Source organism: Phoca vitulina, unplaced genomic scaffold (genome assembly GCF_004348235.1).
Source record: "Phoca vitulina isolate PV1807 unplaced genomic scaffold, GSC_HSeal_1.0 scaffold2, whole genome shotgun sequence".
Lineage (NCBI taxonomy): Eukaryota > Metazoa > Chordata > Mammalia > Carnivora > Phocidae > Phoca > Phoca vitulina.
Window position 1 is genome coordinate 30,787,870 of NW_022589705.1, and position 16,475 is coordinate 30,804,344.

The window sequence follows — 16,475 nt, forward strand, 5'->3', positions numbered from 1 at the left end:
TCTAGCAGTGGGATGGGAAAAGTAACCATTTTGAAATACACTCAGAGTGCTCTGTTCTCCTTAACAAAGCTTGCCCTCAAGGGAAATTGTTTTATCTGAGCCTAACTGATTTGGGTTTTTGCCAAAGCCTACTGAACTTGGGAGAAGAGCAGTTCCCCAACCCTAGATGCTTCTAGCCTTGGACATGGGAGAAAGAAAATACCCAACTCAGGCTCATTGAAAGATTGAGACCTAATCATAAAACTATATAGAGTGTTTCTCCTCATCTTATAACTTACCATCACATTAATAGGGCTCTTGTATAATAGCTGAGGATTACAGCTAAAAGAACTGCAGACCCAAACCCTATTTAAGGCATCTCTGGGAAAGCCTAAAGACAACAGACAAGACAAAAACAGTGACACTAGGAGGAAATTTAGCTCCTGACACCATAGTGCAGCAAACAGTAAACACAGCCTAATTCCCAACCAGATAACTTAAAACCTTTCACTGAAGGCCTGTTTACCTCAGGTCCTTTTACCTTATACACTGTGTTTGACTTTCAACAAAAAAATTACAGGGCATGCAAAAAGGGGAAAAACAGTCTGAAGAGACAAAGCAAGCATCAGGAACAGACTCAGATATAGAAGAAATTTTGAAATTTTCAGACTGGGAATTTAAAAGTGAAGTAGAAATAGACTTTCTTAGACAAGCAAAAACTAATGGAATTTGTCACTAGTAGACCAGCCTTGTAAGAAATGTTAAATTCTTCAGAGAGAAGGAAAGTGATATAAATGAGAATCTAGGATAGAAGAAAGGAAGAAAGAACTTTAGAAGGAATATATAAAAGTAAAATCAAATCTTTTTCTTTCTTATTCTTAATTACTAGAATAGGTAGTTTGTACAAAATAATAATCACAACAGTGTATTTAATCTCATACCTTATGGATAAGTGTAGTGGTATAGTGTTATTTGAAAATAGACTTGGATTAATTGTAAATATACATTGCAAACTCTAGAGAAACCATTAAAAATGTTCTAAATGAAGTATAATTGATATGATAAAATAAGAGAGAAAATGGAATCACTTAAAATCCATGGTTAAAAAAGAGTGGAAGATAAAGAAAGAAAAGAAAGAAACAACATGAGTAACAAATAGAAAACAGTAAAAAATATAGTAGGTATGAACCCAACTATGTGGAAAACCCCAAACAATTGACCAATAAAAACCACTCCTGGAACTAATAAGCAATTATAACAAGGTTGCAGGATATCAGAATACCAGATTAATATACAAAAGTCAGTTGCTTTCCTATATGCCAACAATAAGCAATTGGAATTTGAAATTTATTTTTTATTTTTTTTATTATGTTATGTTAATCACCATACATTACATCATTAGTTTTTGATGTAGTGTAGTGTAGGAATTTGAAATGTAAAACACAACACCATTTATATTACTATCAAAAATAAAAAGGAAATAGGTATAAATCTAACAAAATGTACACAGAATATATGTGAGGAAAACTACAAAACTGACTGAAGAAATAAAAGAAATCTAAATAAATGGAGAGATAGTTCATGTTCATGGATAGGAAGAGTAAATGTTGTTAGGATGTCACAACTATAGATTCAAAGCAATTCCAGTCAAAAATAGTAGCAAGTTACTTTGTGGATATTGATAAATTCTCAACTTCATAAGGAAAGGCAAAAGGCCCAGAGGAGTCAACATAATATTGAAGAAGAACAAAGTCAGAGGACTGACACGATCCAACATAAAGACTCTGTACATTCTGTTTAATTTTTCTGTAAATCTAAAACTTCTCTAAGAAATAAAGTTTATTAATTGAAACAAAATATTCTAGTAACATCAAACATAGTTCTGTAATAAAGTAAAGTAGCTTATCTTATATCTGCACCCAACCTACTAGGAAATATGGAAACACCAGAAGCATAGGAACCACAATATAACATTTCCTACTGTCACTATATTATCTAACATTACTCAAAAAGTTTTAGCTAGTGTAGTGGTATATGACATAGAAACGATCATATAAGGAAAGAAAAGCATTATTATTTAGAGAAAATTTAAATAAACCCCCCAAAACTTATAAAACCCAAAGAGTTAATTCTGTATTTTTCAATTTCTGAGGTAGAGTAATATAATGGCAAGACGTAAAATAGACATTTTTAAAAATCCGTTTTTCTGATATACATATAATATACAAGTAATAAAATATAATAGAAAAATATCCCACTCTAGCTAGAAACAAAACATAATAATTAAGGATAAACTTAATGGGAATTGGATGGGACACATACAAAGAAAACTTCAAAAATTCATTAAGAGTCCTAGAAACAGACTTAAGTAAAAAGTCAAATTATTTTCTAACTAGAAGACTATTTTTAAAATTAATGTATTTATTAGAGTTAACACAGTCCCATTAAAAAATCCCATTACCCATGTAAATCAGGTGTGGGATTTAATTATCATAAGGATAACTTATAAAAACAAGCAGGCAAAATAGCTTAATATTTTTAACCTGCCATAAAAGGAAGATTAGGGCTGGTAGATTTTAAAAGAAATAATATAGAACAATTACATGGAAATAGATGTTTTAACCTTAAATGTGATGGAAAAAGTCTTCAAGGACTAACAGATTTAACTATATACAAATTTTAAATTTCTCTCATCCCAATTTTTTTATGCTCAAAGATTTAAGGAACTACAGCAAATGTTAAGTGGTTATTTTGGATCATTTTTACTTTATGAGTTTCCAGGTATTCTACAGTGATCATACTTAGGGGGGGAAAGTTTATTTTTAACAATATATAAAAAAAATTAAATGACAAACTACATACTAGGCAGATGTTAATGGTAAAATAGGATGCCTCTAAGTTCATGACCACAACACATAAAAAACTCATATAAATCTTTTAAATGATTCCCAAAATACATAGGCAGAGGACATGATCAAGAAACACATAGAATATCACAGATAGCTGATAAACAAATAACAAAAACAATATTCAACCTTACTAATAGTCAAATATATACACATTTTAAGATAAGAGATTGTCCATCAAATTAAAGAACAATTTAAAAAATAATATTCTGTGTTGGCATGGATTCAATGAAATAGATTTTACTTTTATATATTGCTTGCAGAATGTTAATTATTGAACATTTCAGGAAATTTACTTGACTTCATGACCAAATAATGGTACATTTCAGACTCTGTTCTAAGGGAGGACATGCAGAATACACACATATTTCTGCACATACATGTTTCTCTCAGTGTGTTTATAATAGTGTAGAAACACGTTCTGAGGAGAATTCACAAATTTTAAAATACTATACATAATGTTTAATAAGCCATAACTGAAAAGCACCAGGGACCTCTTAATGCCTTTAATGGCTATACTGTGGAGTAGAGACGACATATGTGACGCCTGCATACCAGCCTTGCAGTCATTCCAATGTTTATCTCAGCTATTTGACAGTATCACCTGATGTTACAGACCTTAACATCCACTGACAAGGAGTCTAACATGCATATGATAAATCCAGTAAAGTAAAATTGTACTGTAAAGAAGATAAAGAAACAATATAAATGTCTGGTATTAAGAATATGACTAATTTATGGTACTGCAGAATATGAGATAAATGGAATTTTATGTAGCTGTTGGACAATTTGTTAGGAAGTATTTATAATAACATGGTAAAATGTCTATATTCAGAATAGAATCGTAAGTGTAAAACAGGGAGATATAAAGTTATTTGTAAGTATGCTCCCACAACAGAACTGGAAGGAAATATACAAGAATATTTACAGTGTCGCCTCTGAATGGTAGAATTATGGATAATATACTTAATCTTGTTTTTTCATACTTTTCAAATAATTAAAATGAACATTACTGACTGTAACAATTCAGAAAACAGTTTAACATAACCAACCATAGCACACTTTGCTTTCCATTACTACATTTTTTAAAGGTGAGGTATTCATAAAATTGTTATGGAGTATAATCTCACAGATAATTTTAACTATCTTGTTATTTTCTGAATCTAAGAAAACACGTTCTTTCTACTATCTTTCCAGAAAGGTCAAATAGTGCAAGTATCTTCTTTGAATGGCTGGAGAAATAGCATTATATTGTAGTTGCTAAATAAGTATTAATCTATATAAAATAATTCTAGCCAGTTAAATGGATTCAGCACACTAAGAAGATCATTTTGGTTTAGCCAATTTAATGTTTATGCAATACACTGAATATTCAATATTTGGTTACTTAAAATTATACTATTCAGTATTACAGTGACCAGGATTCCAATAAAAGTCCTAACATGCATTTTATTGCACCTTAGTGATTAAATCATATGGGTAAACATTGTTATATCTGTTCATGTAAAACAGAGAAATTGTTGAACTGGATTCACTACCATGATAAAGTATGACATCAAGCAAATTCTAACATTTTTATTTCATTGGAGATCATATATTTGCTTCTTTAAAAATGCTATTTTGTTTGTCACGTATTTGCCATGAATAGCCAGTAGAAATATAATTGTCATGTCCATCAAATAAGATAACTTTTGAAAGCCCTTAGTATGATATTTCATACTTATTAGGTGCTTAATAAATGTTTATTGAATGGACGAGTGAATTAAGGAACGAAAGCATGAAAGGTACTGTCCTTTCTTTCCTTTTCTTTTGAATCCCAACATAGCCTTCTATTCACACACACAGACTCAACTGTGAATCAACTATAAAGATGAATCAACTATAAAGTTATAATTGTTTATACAAAAAGTTGATAAATGTATTATGTGTTCTATTACATATTATATATTAAAAATTCCATATTTAGATGCATATGTTAATCTAAATACAGAGTAAACTTTGATTCTCAGATCTTAAATTTTATTTTAATGTAGGGACCACGAGGATTGCAAGGTGATGCTGGACCTCCTGGAGAAATGGGTGCTGAGGTAACTTTTTTTCTGGCTCTTTTTTGTTATTTCATCAATATCCAGTACTTTTTGTAAGACTTCTCAAGGTAAAGTTGATACATTAGGTATATATTTAAAGAATGATTCTGTAGTGTTGTGTTTCATATTCAGAAAATAAAGCCTAAACTTTCATTAAAAGTAGGGATGACTGTTTTATGAATCTAATTTTATACACATAAAGTTCTCTTTTTTTAAGTTTTTACTTAAATTCCAGTTAGTTGACATACAGTATAATATTAGTCTCGGGTGTACAATTTAGTGATTCAACACTTACATACAACACCCACTGCTCATCACAACAAATGCATTCCTGAATCCCCATCACCTATTTAACTCATTTCCTCACCCACCTCCCCTCTGGTAACCATCGGTTTGTTTTCTATAGTTAAAACTGTTTTTTGGTTTTCCTCTCTCTTTTTTTCTCCTGTGAACATTTGTTTTGTTTCTTAAATCACACATATGAGTGAAATCATATGACATTTGTCTTTCTCTGACTTATTTCGCTTAGCATAGTACTCTCTAGCTCCATCCACCTCATTGCAAATGGCAAGATTTCATTCTTCCGGGGTGCCTGGGTGGCTCAGTTGGTTAAGCATCTGCCTTTGGCTCAGGTCATGATCCCAGGTTCCTGGGATCAAGCCCCGCGTCAGGCTCCCTGCTCGGCGGGAAGCCTGCTTCTCCCTCTCCCATGCTCCCTGCTTATGTTCCTTCTCTCACTGTGTCTCTCTCTGTCAAATAAATAAATAAAATCTTTAAAAAAAAAAAAAGATTTCATTCTTTTGGATGACTGAGTAGTATTCCACTGTATATATACACCACATCTTCTTTACCCATTCATCAGTTGATGGACATTTGGGCTCTTTTCATAATTTGGCTATCGTTGATAATGCTGCTATAAACATTGGAGTGCATGTATCCCTTTGAATTAGTGTTTTTGTATTCTTTGGGTAAATACCTAGCAGTGCAATTGCTGGAAGGTTAGTTCTATTTTCAACTTTTTGAGGAAACTCCATACTGTTTTCCAGAGCGACTGTACCAGTTTGCATTCCCACCAACAGTGTATGAAGGTTCTTCTTTCTCTGTATCCTCACCAACATCTGTTGTTTCTTGTGTTATTAATTTGCTATTCTGACTGGTGTGAGGTGATATGTCATTGTAATTTTGATTTGCATTTCCCTGATAAGTGATGTTGAGTATGTTTTCATGTGTCTGCAGGCCATCTGTATGTCTTGGAAAAATGTCTGTTCATGTCTTCTGCCCATTTTTTAACTGGATTATTTAGTTTTGGGGTGTTGAGTTTTGTAAGCTCTTTATATATTTTGGATACTCACCCTTTATCAGGTAATGTCGTTTGCAGATATCTTCTCCCATTCCTTAGGTTGCCTTTTAGTTTTCTTGATTGTTCCCTTTGCTCTGCAGAAGCTTTTTATTTTGATGAAGTTCCAAAAGTTTATTTTTGCTTTTGTTTCCCTTGCCGCAGTAGACATATTTGCATAGTTGCTACAGCCTACGTCAAGGAGGTTACTGCCTGTACACATGGAGTTCTCTTAACAGCCCATTTAAATGACAACAAAAAGTGAATAACACTTACCCTTCACTCATTTAGAGTTAACTTGATAACCCTTCACTCTAAGATGTTATATCTCCTTTATAGAAGAATATTAAGAAGTGGCCCCTGGGCTGTCTGGGTGGTACAGTCGGTTATGTGTCCCAACTCTTCATTTCGGCTCAGGTCACGATCTCAGGGTCCTGGGATCAAGCCCCACATCAGGCTCCGTATTCAGCTAGGAGTCTGCTTAAGGATTGTCTCTCTCTGCTTCCCTCCACTCACACACTCTCTCTCAAATAAATAAACAGATCTTTAAAAAAAAAAAGTGACCCCTATTTAGGATATATTTTGGAATAATAAACTATACTCATTATAATTATAAAATCCAATTACTTCATTTCTGTTGTTTGTTAACTTTAGCTGTAAATAAATTAGACATAAATTCCTCTCTTGTCTTTTGTGAAACTGCTCTCTTTTGATTTTGCTCTTTACCTTCTCATTAGCCTTTCTCAGTCTTGATGTGAAGCTGTCCTTCTTTCTCAGCCTAGCAATCATATTATCACAATGACTTTAATTACCAATATTATTCTTAGGGCTCTCATCTTGATGACTCTAACTCATGCCTTTCTCTTCAGCTGCGGTTACTGATTCCCTGTTGTCTTTTACATATGCACCTAAATAGCCCACATACTTCTTAAATTCAAAATATCTAAACCAAACCCATCACTTTCCCACTGTTCTTCCTCCTTTTATTCCCATCTCATTGAAAGATACTCCTCATGTCCAACAACCCAAAACTCAGTCTTCCTAGGCTCCTCTTCCTACTTTATTTTCTCCAGTCAGCCATCATTTCCCTCTGAATGAGCCCCCACAGCCCCCACAGTGTCTCAATTTTATCCTTTCCTTTTCATCCCTATTGCCAGTGCTCTAGTCCTCTGCTCTTATTGCATGTCTCCAGCAACTTCTATCATTCCTTAGCTGATTGTTGCCAGTTTCTCTTTGTCATATCATTCCTCTCCTTGGAATTTTTCTATAGCTCTCATGACCTTTAATAAAATGCCAACTTTTTAACATGATAAGTAATGTTCTACATTGTCTGACTTAATGCAGAGCTGTTCAGCCACATACCAATAAAGCTCTTCTCCTCCCCCTCGTGCTCCAGGTTTGTTGACCTATTTTTAATTCCATGATTATGCCATGCTTTCTTGCTGTGCACTTTGTATCCACTGGTAATACAAGGATGGCTGATATATGGTCCCTGACTCCTTTAGGAGTTTATAATCTATTCCAGAAGATAGTCATATAAAAGATTATTACATTACAATGTATTAGAACCAGTGATGGAGATAGTCACAGGTCAGGATAGGAACATGGCAATGAGCATTTAACTCCACCTGGATACAGGGAAGAAGACGACTTGTGGGGAATGTGTGGTGGTGATGAGATGAGTTTTAAGGAATGAGTAGGAGTTAGCCATATGAAAAGAGTAAATAAGGATAAGGAAATTCCAGAAAAAACGAATAGTATGAGCAAGAACATACAAACATAAGGCAATATGGATTCTTTGAAAGTCAAAGCAAGGTGTGGTAATAGATGAAATTATGGAGAAATCGTTAGATCATGAAAAGTTTTGTGTAGTCTGTTAAGAAGCTTAAATTTTTTATCTTATGGGCTGTATTAAGTCATTGTAAGATGTGATAAGCAGAGCAGTGATAAGGCCAGATTTATTTTTTTGGACGATAAGTTAATTCTATCAGCTACACAGAGGACATATTTGAGAAGACAGGAGTGAGGCCATGAATACCTACTAAAGGACCGTAGCATTCAACCAGGCAAGAAATGATGGACTTCTGAACTGAAGTATAGGGATAGAAAGGGAGAGAAGTGGATGGATTTGAGAAATGTTTTTTATATAAATTCTGCAGAACCTTCATATTTGTAGAATATGGGAAGTAAAGGGGAAAGAGAAGTCAAAAATTATCCCCAGATTTCTAGGCTGTGCAACAGGATGGATGGCAATACCTTTCACGAGACCAAAGAGGAATATTAGGGAGATGGGGGTCATCATCTGTTAATCTGCCCAAGGTAATGGTTAAGAAAGTAGGAGAGCCTGGCTTTGAATCCACATCTGACTCAAAAATTGATGCTGATAACCTATACTATGCCACATCTTGTGAGCCTAAAGAAAGCTGAGAAAAGTCATACCTAATAACTAGAAGGGTTTTTTTTTTTTTTTAACAGAGTAGGAGGTAAAAATTATGTTGTGATAAGGAGTAGGGGTTGAGTAGGTCAGTCGAGGAAAATTTGCCGGTTTAGAATAGTGGTTGAAGATAATGGGAGAGGGAAATGACTATAGGCAAGTGAAAGAGCAGATATACCTTACTAAAAGTCAAGCTTTTAGTAGAAGACCATGAATTTGCATTATATTGATAATAATGATAACAAAAACCCACAATTATGAAGCACTTTCTATGTGCCTAGCAGTATTTACGTGCTTTGCTGTATTAATGGATTGTCACAACACCCTATGAGATAGATACAGCTATTATTTTCATTTTACAGATGAGGAAACAAAGGCATAAAATGGTTAAGTAACTTGCTCAAGAGCAATAGCTAGGAGTCATGTGGTACAGCCTACATTTCAATTCAGGCAGTCTCTCTCCACAACCCATTGTCTTAGTCACTATGCCTCTCAACATGTAATGATGCCACTTTGCACAAGTGTGTAATTTTTTCCCAGCAGTATTCAACTGGAAATAGAAATGGAGATGATTTAAAGTGCTAATCCAAGATTGGTATAAGAAAAGAAACAGCACAGAATTCAGATCTTTATTATAGAGTTCGTTTAAGAAAGGAATAAAAGAAGCCAAGAGGAGCTGACAGGTTGGGATAAATTAGGAACCAGAGGAGATCTGTGACATTGAAAGCAATTTTTTTTTTTTTTTTTAGATTTTATTTATTTATTTGACAGAGAGAGACACAGCGAGAGAGGGAATACAAGCAGGGGGAATGGGAGAGGGAGAAGCAGGCTTCCTGTGAAGCAGGGAGCCCGATGCGGGGCTCGATCCCAGGACCCTGGGACCACGACCTGAGCCGAAGGCAGACGCTTAACGACTGAGCCACCCAGGCGCCCCTGAAAGCAATTTTAATATGGAAGAAGTTCTAAGAGAGTTGGAATTCTCTCTCAAGATAGAATATGAATCCTAAAGTAGGATATTAAATTCTGTCATTTCTGAGGCAGAGCAGAAACCCAGGCAGTCTCACTTCATAATTTTTCCTCTTAAGTAGTGTACTATACTGTCTCTTGTAACAGTAAAGAAGTCACAAAACTAACCCACAGAAGAATTTAAATAATGTAACTATTAAAAAATTATGAAATGATGGTAAAATGGAGGGAGAATAAGGAAACTAAACTTTTAGCAAGGTGATACATCGAGAAGTAGAAGTATAATTTTTGAGTTATGAAGTAACCACTAGGAAAACAAAAATTGTTTTATAAAGTAGTTGTCTCTGGGGCTTCTGGGTGGCTCAGTCGGTTAAGCGTCTGCCTTCAGCTCAGGTCATGATCCCAGGGTCCTGGGATCGAGCCCCACATCAGGCTCCCCGCTCAGCGGGGAGTCTGCTTCTCCCTCTGTCCCTCCCCCTTGCTTGTGTTGCCTCTCTCACTGTGTGTGTCTCTCTCTCAAATAAATAAAATCTTTAAAAAAATAAAAATAAAAAAAATAAAGTAGTTGCCTCTGAGGAATGGGACTGGGGCTTTTCATTATAATTCCATCTGTACTGTTGTGCATGGATAGCTTTTATTTTAGAAAAAAAGCAAAGTGAATATGTATTGCAGAAGCTGAGTCAAAATGGAAAACTGAACTTCCTCTTATCTAAAATACTATGACATAAAAGATACTTTAAGCTCTAATAGTTATAAGAAAGAATATCACCCATGGATCAGAACTACTGAGGAATCACTGAAAGATAGAAGGGAAACAGGAAGCTTTTTGTCAAGAGTGTGCTGTGAGTTAATGCTTTAAGCTACCCCTGTACTCCAAAAACATGGGAATTACAGAATACATGTGTGTTTTTATAGTTATACATATACATGCATACAATAAGTACACGCACACAGTGAAAGAGAGAGAAGAGAAGAGGAAGGGGGAATGAGGAAGGGAAGGGGGAGGGGTACACTTAGTGTGCTCCAAAACAAGATCAATATCTCTGAAACAAACAAACAAACAATACAATAGTAGTTGTAGGAGCTCCAGGCCTAGAGATAGCCAGAGGTTACAAGAAGCTGTATGTTTTCAAGGTAAAAGGAGCCAAATTCTCCCCAACTGGACTCGCCCACAAAAGGAAAGTGGAAAAGCTGCCATATACATCTTTTAAAATGTGAATAAATTCATATCATCTTTGTGTGATTTTTTTTTATGAAATGAATAAAGAAAACAAATTTTTAAAGGAAGTGTGCTCCAGAGGGCTCAACAGAAACAGATGGGAAGAGTGAAAAGTAAAAATCACTGAGAATAGTAAGAATATGTGGGTAGGAAATTAGAAGAGGAAATGGGAGGTGGTTTGTCTTTGACCAAGGATTAAAGGATGACAGGAAGAATAGAAGAAATTGGTCTTAAAAGTCCTGACTTCAGGTGATGTTATTTTGGCATTTGAACTGTTAAAAGATCCCAGAATTATCTGGTCTTATGCCATCAAGTTTATAAAGTGGAAGCAGAAATATTTTCCTGGACATACATCTCACCCTTGGGCTACAAATTACTATGATCTTCTTATGAGGTTGTTATTGCCTTTGCAATTGGTGAAGAAATATATACAGATGATGTATCAAATCATTCTCTTCTAGGGGCCTTCAGGTATGGAGGGAGACTCTGGTCTGCAAGGTGAACCAGGTGCAAAGGTAATCTTCCTAAATAGTAAAGGGGTCTCTAAACTTTTACCACTGAATCCCCTGTTTGCCATGTTTTGGCAAATACCCATCATCTTGAAAGCAAGTGCAGGAGAGCAGATAAAAATGGGAAGTGTTTTCAAATGAGTCAGAAAAAAATATTATCTATCATCTATCTATCTATCTACTGAGTCTGTGTGTGTGTGTGTGTGTGTGTGTGTGTGAGAGAGAGAGAGAAGAAATACAAATGATAAAGCTAATGGGGCAATATATTACAATAAATCTGGGGAAAAGAAAAAAAATGGGAAGTGTTTTGAAAGCCCTATCCTCATGATACACTTTCCATAATTATTAGATATACTGTTTTAGTAGAAAAAAGTTTTAATCTTTCCCTTTGTTTCTTCAGGGAAATGTTGGACCTGCAGGCAATGTTGGAGTTGCTGGAGAACCAGGGTTACGGGTAAATGTCTACTGGGAACCTTTGTAATACACCGGCCTGAGTGGTTCAAAGACTCAAAACTTGGCATAAATAAAGCTTCAGAAAATGCATAACAGTTAAACCTTTCTGGTGCATAATAGAAAAACGTTTGTCTTTATTTCTTAGTTTTAAAAGCTGCATGCCAGACCCTGTTCACATTGTCATTTAGTAGCATTTGGAGTTCTAACCTCATACATCCTTTTCTCAGTATGGAGTGTACTCTTTAGAATGCTTTACACATAACGCAGAGTAGCTGTGATTGTCACTCATGTTTGCATTAAGAAGAAATTCACAGGGTGCCTGGGTGGCTCAGTTGGTTGAGCGACTGCCTTCGGCTCGGGTCATGATCCTGGAGTCCCGGGATCGAGTCCCACATCGGGCTCCCTGCTCAGCGAGGAGTCTGCTTCTCCCTCTGACCCTCCCCCCTCTCATGTGCTCTCTCTCTCTCTCTCTCTCTCATTCTCTCTCTCAAATAAATAAATAAAATCTTTAAAAAAAAAATTAAAAAAAAAAAAGAAATTCACAAATAACAGTCATCAACTCTCAGGATATTTCCTGACCTAACAAGGCAAACAAATGATTAAAACCTAATTTATGTTTGAAAAACAACAAAAATCTAAAGTCACAAAGTTAACAAGATTCAAGGAAATAATCATAAATAAGTATAATTAGAGAGCTTACAGAAGTTATTCTAATATAGACAGCCTGTAATTTGAGCTGTGGTAAGCTTTTTCCCAAGAAACAATGCCCAAGGTAATCTCAAGATACATTTGCATACTAAAAGGCAAAGTAGGGAGACATGTTTTACATCCAGTTTCTTTTTCATTTTCCCTTTATTTGCACGGGGGTGGGCAGTCTGAGGTTGGGGTGATGGAAGTGTCAATGGTGGGAGCAAAGGAGCAACTGTGAAGATGCACTAAATAACTCACTTGTAAATATTTTAGGTAACAAGAGAGCCAATATTACTTTAATATCTTCATAGACTATGGCTATACTTTTCTGTTAAGTTCTATATCTGGAAGACAGCTTCTTGATGTACCAGGGCCTTAATTGTTACCTCTCCCTTGTAAGCGAGAAAATACAGACCCTAAAAATCTAGTTTTAACTGAATTAAGTCATATTAATCCATTTAATTCAGTATAGGAAGGTACTACAACTTTAAGAGATATAGTATTTATAGTCCTTGAACTCAGGAAACGCAGGTCTAGCTATATAAATTTTCAGAGCTACCAAATGAATGTATATTTCCCTTAATAATCTAAAGTTAAAATTCTGGGCCTATCTTATATTTGAATTTATAATACTGATTCTTTAAATCATCTTCAGAGCTATTCCAAGCAAATTATATCAAGCTTATTATACTGCCAAATATTCCTTATAAATAAATTAGAAGTAGGAATAGATGTACACAAACCTGCTACTTTCTATAGATACCAGGAGCAAAAAATAAGGTGAGCAATTTAGCAAAATAATTAATCTTACTGTTTTTGCTACAAAATAGGGTGAACCAGGAGCTCCTGGAGAAGAAGGTCTCCAAGGAAAAGATGGATTAAAGGTAAATTATACTTTTCTCATTACATATAAAAGTAGATATTTTTTGTGAAATCTTTCAAATATTACATAATTACATGATTACTTTTATGTCCCAAACAAAAATCTGCTTATTGTGTGGTATACTTATTTTACTGCTTTCCCTTTCTTAAAAATTTTTACTGGGTTACAGGGGAACCCTGGAGGAAGGGGTCTTCCCGGAGAGGATGGAGAAAAAGGAGAGACAGGCTTACCAGGGGCTTCAGGGCCCTTGGGTAGACCAGGTCTAATGGGCCCTCCGGTAAGTACTGCTGAGCTCATTTTTGAGTACTCTGTGAACTTAGTCCTCTACATGTACACACACACACACACACACACACACACACACACACACACACACACATTCTGATTCTCTCAGATGTTCTTTGGATAACTGAAGGTGTGGAACTGTGGCTTGAGAGAGGGCCAAACCAGGGACTGATAATCAGCCTAGCTAACATCCAAGGAAGAAAGATACTTTTTCCATGTGTCACACAAGTCCTTGAAGTTTTTTTTCTTCCCACTTTGAGATATAATTGACAAGTAACATTGTGTAAATTTAAGGTGTGTAATGTGATGATTTTATACACACACACACACACATATGATTACCAAATAGGGTTAGTTAACACATCCATTGCTTTACTTAATTACCTTTTTGTGGTGTGGTGAAATTTTTTAAGATTTACCCTCTTAGCAACTTTCAAATACACAACACAGTATTGTTAAATATAGTCACCACATTGTACATTATGTCTCTATGAGTTACTTATTTTATAACTGGAAGTTTGTATCCATTCACCATTTCCCCTATCTCTCCACTACTGGCAACAACCATCAGTCTATTCTCTGTTCCTATGATTTCAGATTTTTAGATAACACACATATGTGAGATCATACAGAATTTTTTTTCCTCTGTCTGACTTATTTTGCATAACATAATGACTTCCAGGTCCATCCATATTGTTGCAAATGTCAGAATTTCCTTCTTTTTGTGACTGAACAGTATTCCATTGTATATATAAACCATATATATATACCATTCTCTTTTCAAATATAAGTTGACCATATATGCATGCATTTTTTTTCTGGGCTCTCAGTTCTTTTCCACTAGTCTATATGTCTTTTTTAATGCCAGTACCACACTGTTTTAATTAGTATAGTCTTGTATTAATACAGTTTGGAATTAAGAGGTGTGATACCTCCAGCTTTAATTTTTTACGATTGTTTTGGTTATTTGGGGTATTTTCTGGTTTCATGTGAATTTTAGGATTTTTTCTATTCCTGTAAAACATGCCATTGGAATCTTGATAGGAATTACATTGAATCTGTAGATGGTTTGGGATAATATGGACATGTTAACAATATTAATTATTCCTACCTATGAATAAGAGATAGCTCTCCATTTATGTGTCTTCAATTTCTTTCATCAATGTCTCACAATTTTCAGTGTATAGATATTTCATCTCCTTTGTTATATTTATCCCTAAATATTTTATTGTTTTTGATGCTATTGTAAATGGAAATGTTTTCTTTCTTCCTTTTTCAGATAATTCATTGTTAGTGTATGGAAACATGACTGGGTTTTCTAGGTGATTTTTGTATCCTGCAATTTTACTGAAATCATTTATTAATTTTAACAGGTTTTTTTGTGTGGAGTATTTAGGGTTTTCTATATATGAAGATAATGCCATCTTCAGAGACAGTTATACTTCTTCCTTTCTCATTTTGGTGCCTTTTATTTCTTTTTCTTGCATAAATGCTCTTGGTAGGATTTCCAGTACTATATTGAATAGAAGTGGTGAGAGTAGGCACCTTGGTCTCTTGTTCCTGATTTTAGAGGAAAACCTTTAAACTTTTCACTGTTAAATATGATGATAGCTGTGGGTTTGTCATATATGGCCTTTATTATGTTGAGGTATGTTCCCTCTATACCTGCTTTATTGAGAGTTTTTATCATGAAAAGTTATTGAAATTTGTCAAATACTCTTTCTGCTTCTATTGAGATGATCAGATGGTTTTATCTTTAATTCTGTGAATGGGGTATATCATATTGATTGATTTGCAGGTGAACCATCCTTGCATCCCAGGAATAAATCCCACTTGAACACGGTGTATGATCCTTTTGATGGGATGTTGAATTTAGTTTGCTAGTATTTTGTTGAGAATTTTTGCATCCATATTCATCAGGGCTTTGGTCTGTAGTTTTCTTATAATATCCTTATCTGGCTTTTGTATTAGGGTAATACTGACCTGAGCTTGGGTATATTTCTCCTCTTCAAAATTTTGGATGAGTTTGAGAAATATTACCATTAATTCTTCTTTAAGTGTTTGGTGGAATTCATCAGCAAATGCTAGATTTTTCTTTGTTGAGAGGTTTTTCATTAATTATTCAATCTCATTCATTATTGGTCTGTTCAGATTTTCTATTTCTGCATGATTCAGTCTTGGTAAGTAGTATGCTTCTAGGAATAGATATAGTCTAAGTTGTCCAATTTGTTGACAAATATTGGTAGTCTTTTATGATCCTTTGTTTTTCTGTGTTATAATTTATAATGTCTTCTCTTTCATTTCTAACTGTATTTGAGGCCTTTCTGTCTTGGTGTTTGTCAGGTTTGTCATTTAAAAAACCAACTATTTTGTTAATCTCTTCTCTAATTTTTCTGTTTTCTGTTTTCTTTTTATTTACTTTTGCTCTAATCTTCATCATTTCTTTTCTTCTGCTAACTTTGGCTTGAGTTTGTTCTTTTTCTACTTCTTTGAAGTATAAAGTTAGGTTATTTATTTGTGATCTTTCTCCTTTTTTAAAGTAGGCATTTATCACTGTAAACTCCCCTCTTAGAACTGCTTTTACTGCATTCCATAAATTTTTGCTATATTGTGGTTCCAATTTTGTTTGAAGATTTTTTGTTTTAATTTTTGTTTCAAGTTATTATTTAAATTCTGGTTAGTTAACATACTATTGGTTTCAGGAGCAGAATTTAGTGATTCATCACTT

The 16,475-nt window shown here is 34.5% G+C and overlaps 1 protein-coding gene across 1 annotated transcript in view; it reads left to right on the plus strand.

Moving 5' to 3' along the window:
* Window positions 1–16,475, plus strand: part of COL24A1 (collagen type XXIV alpha 1 chain) — a 384,914-nt gene that overhangs the window by 254,746 nt on the left and 113,693 nt on the right. The window contains exons 34-38 of the mRNA XM_032424689.1: window positions 4,919–4,972; window positions 11,389–11,442; window positions 11,837–11,890; window positions 13,410–13,463; window positions 13,632–13,739. Coding sequence (XP_032280580.1) covers window positions 4,919–4,972; window positions 11,389–11,442; window positions 11,837–11,890; window positions 13,410–13,463; window positions 13,632–13,739 — 324 coding nt within the window. The remainder of the gene's footprint in view (window positions 1–4,918; window positions 4,973–11,388; window positions 11,443–11,836; window positions 11,891–13,409; window positions 13,464–13,631; window positions 13,740–16,475) is intronic.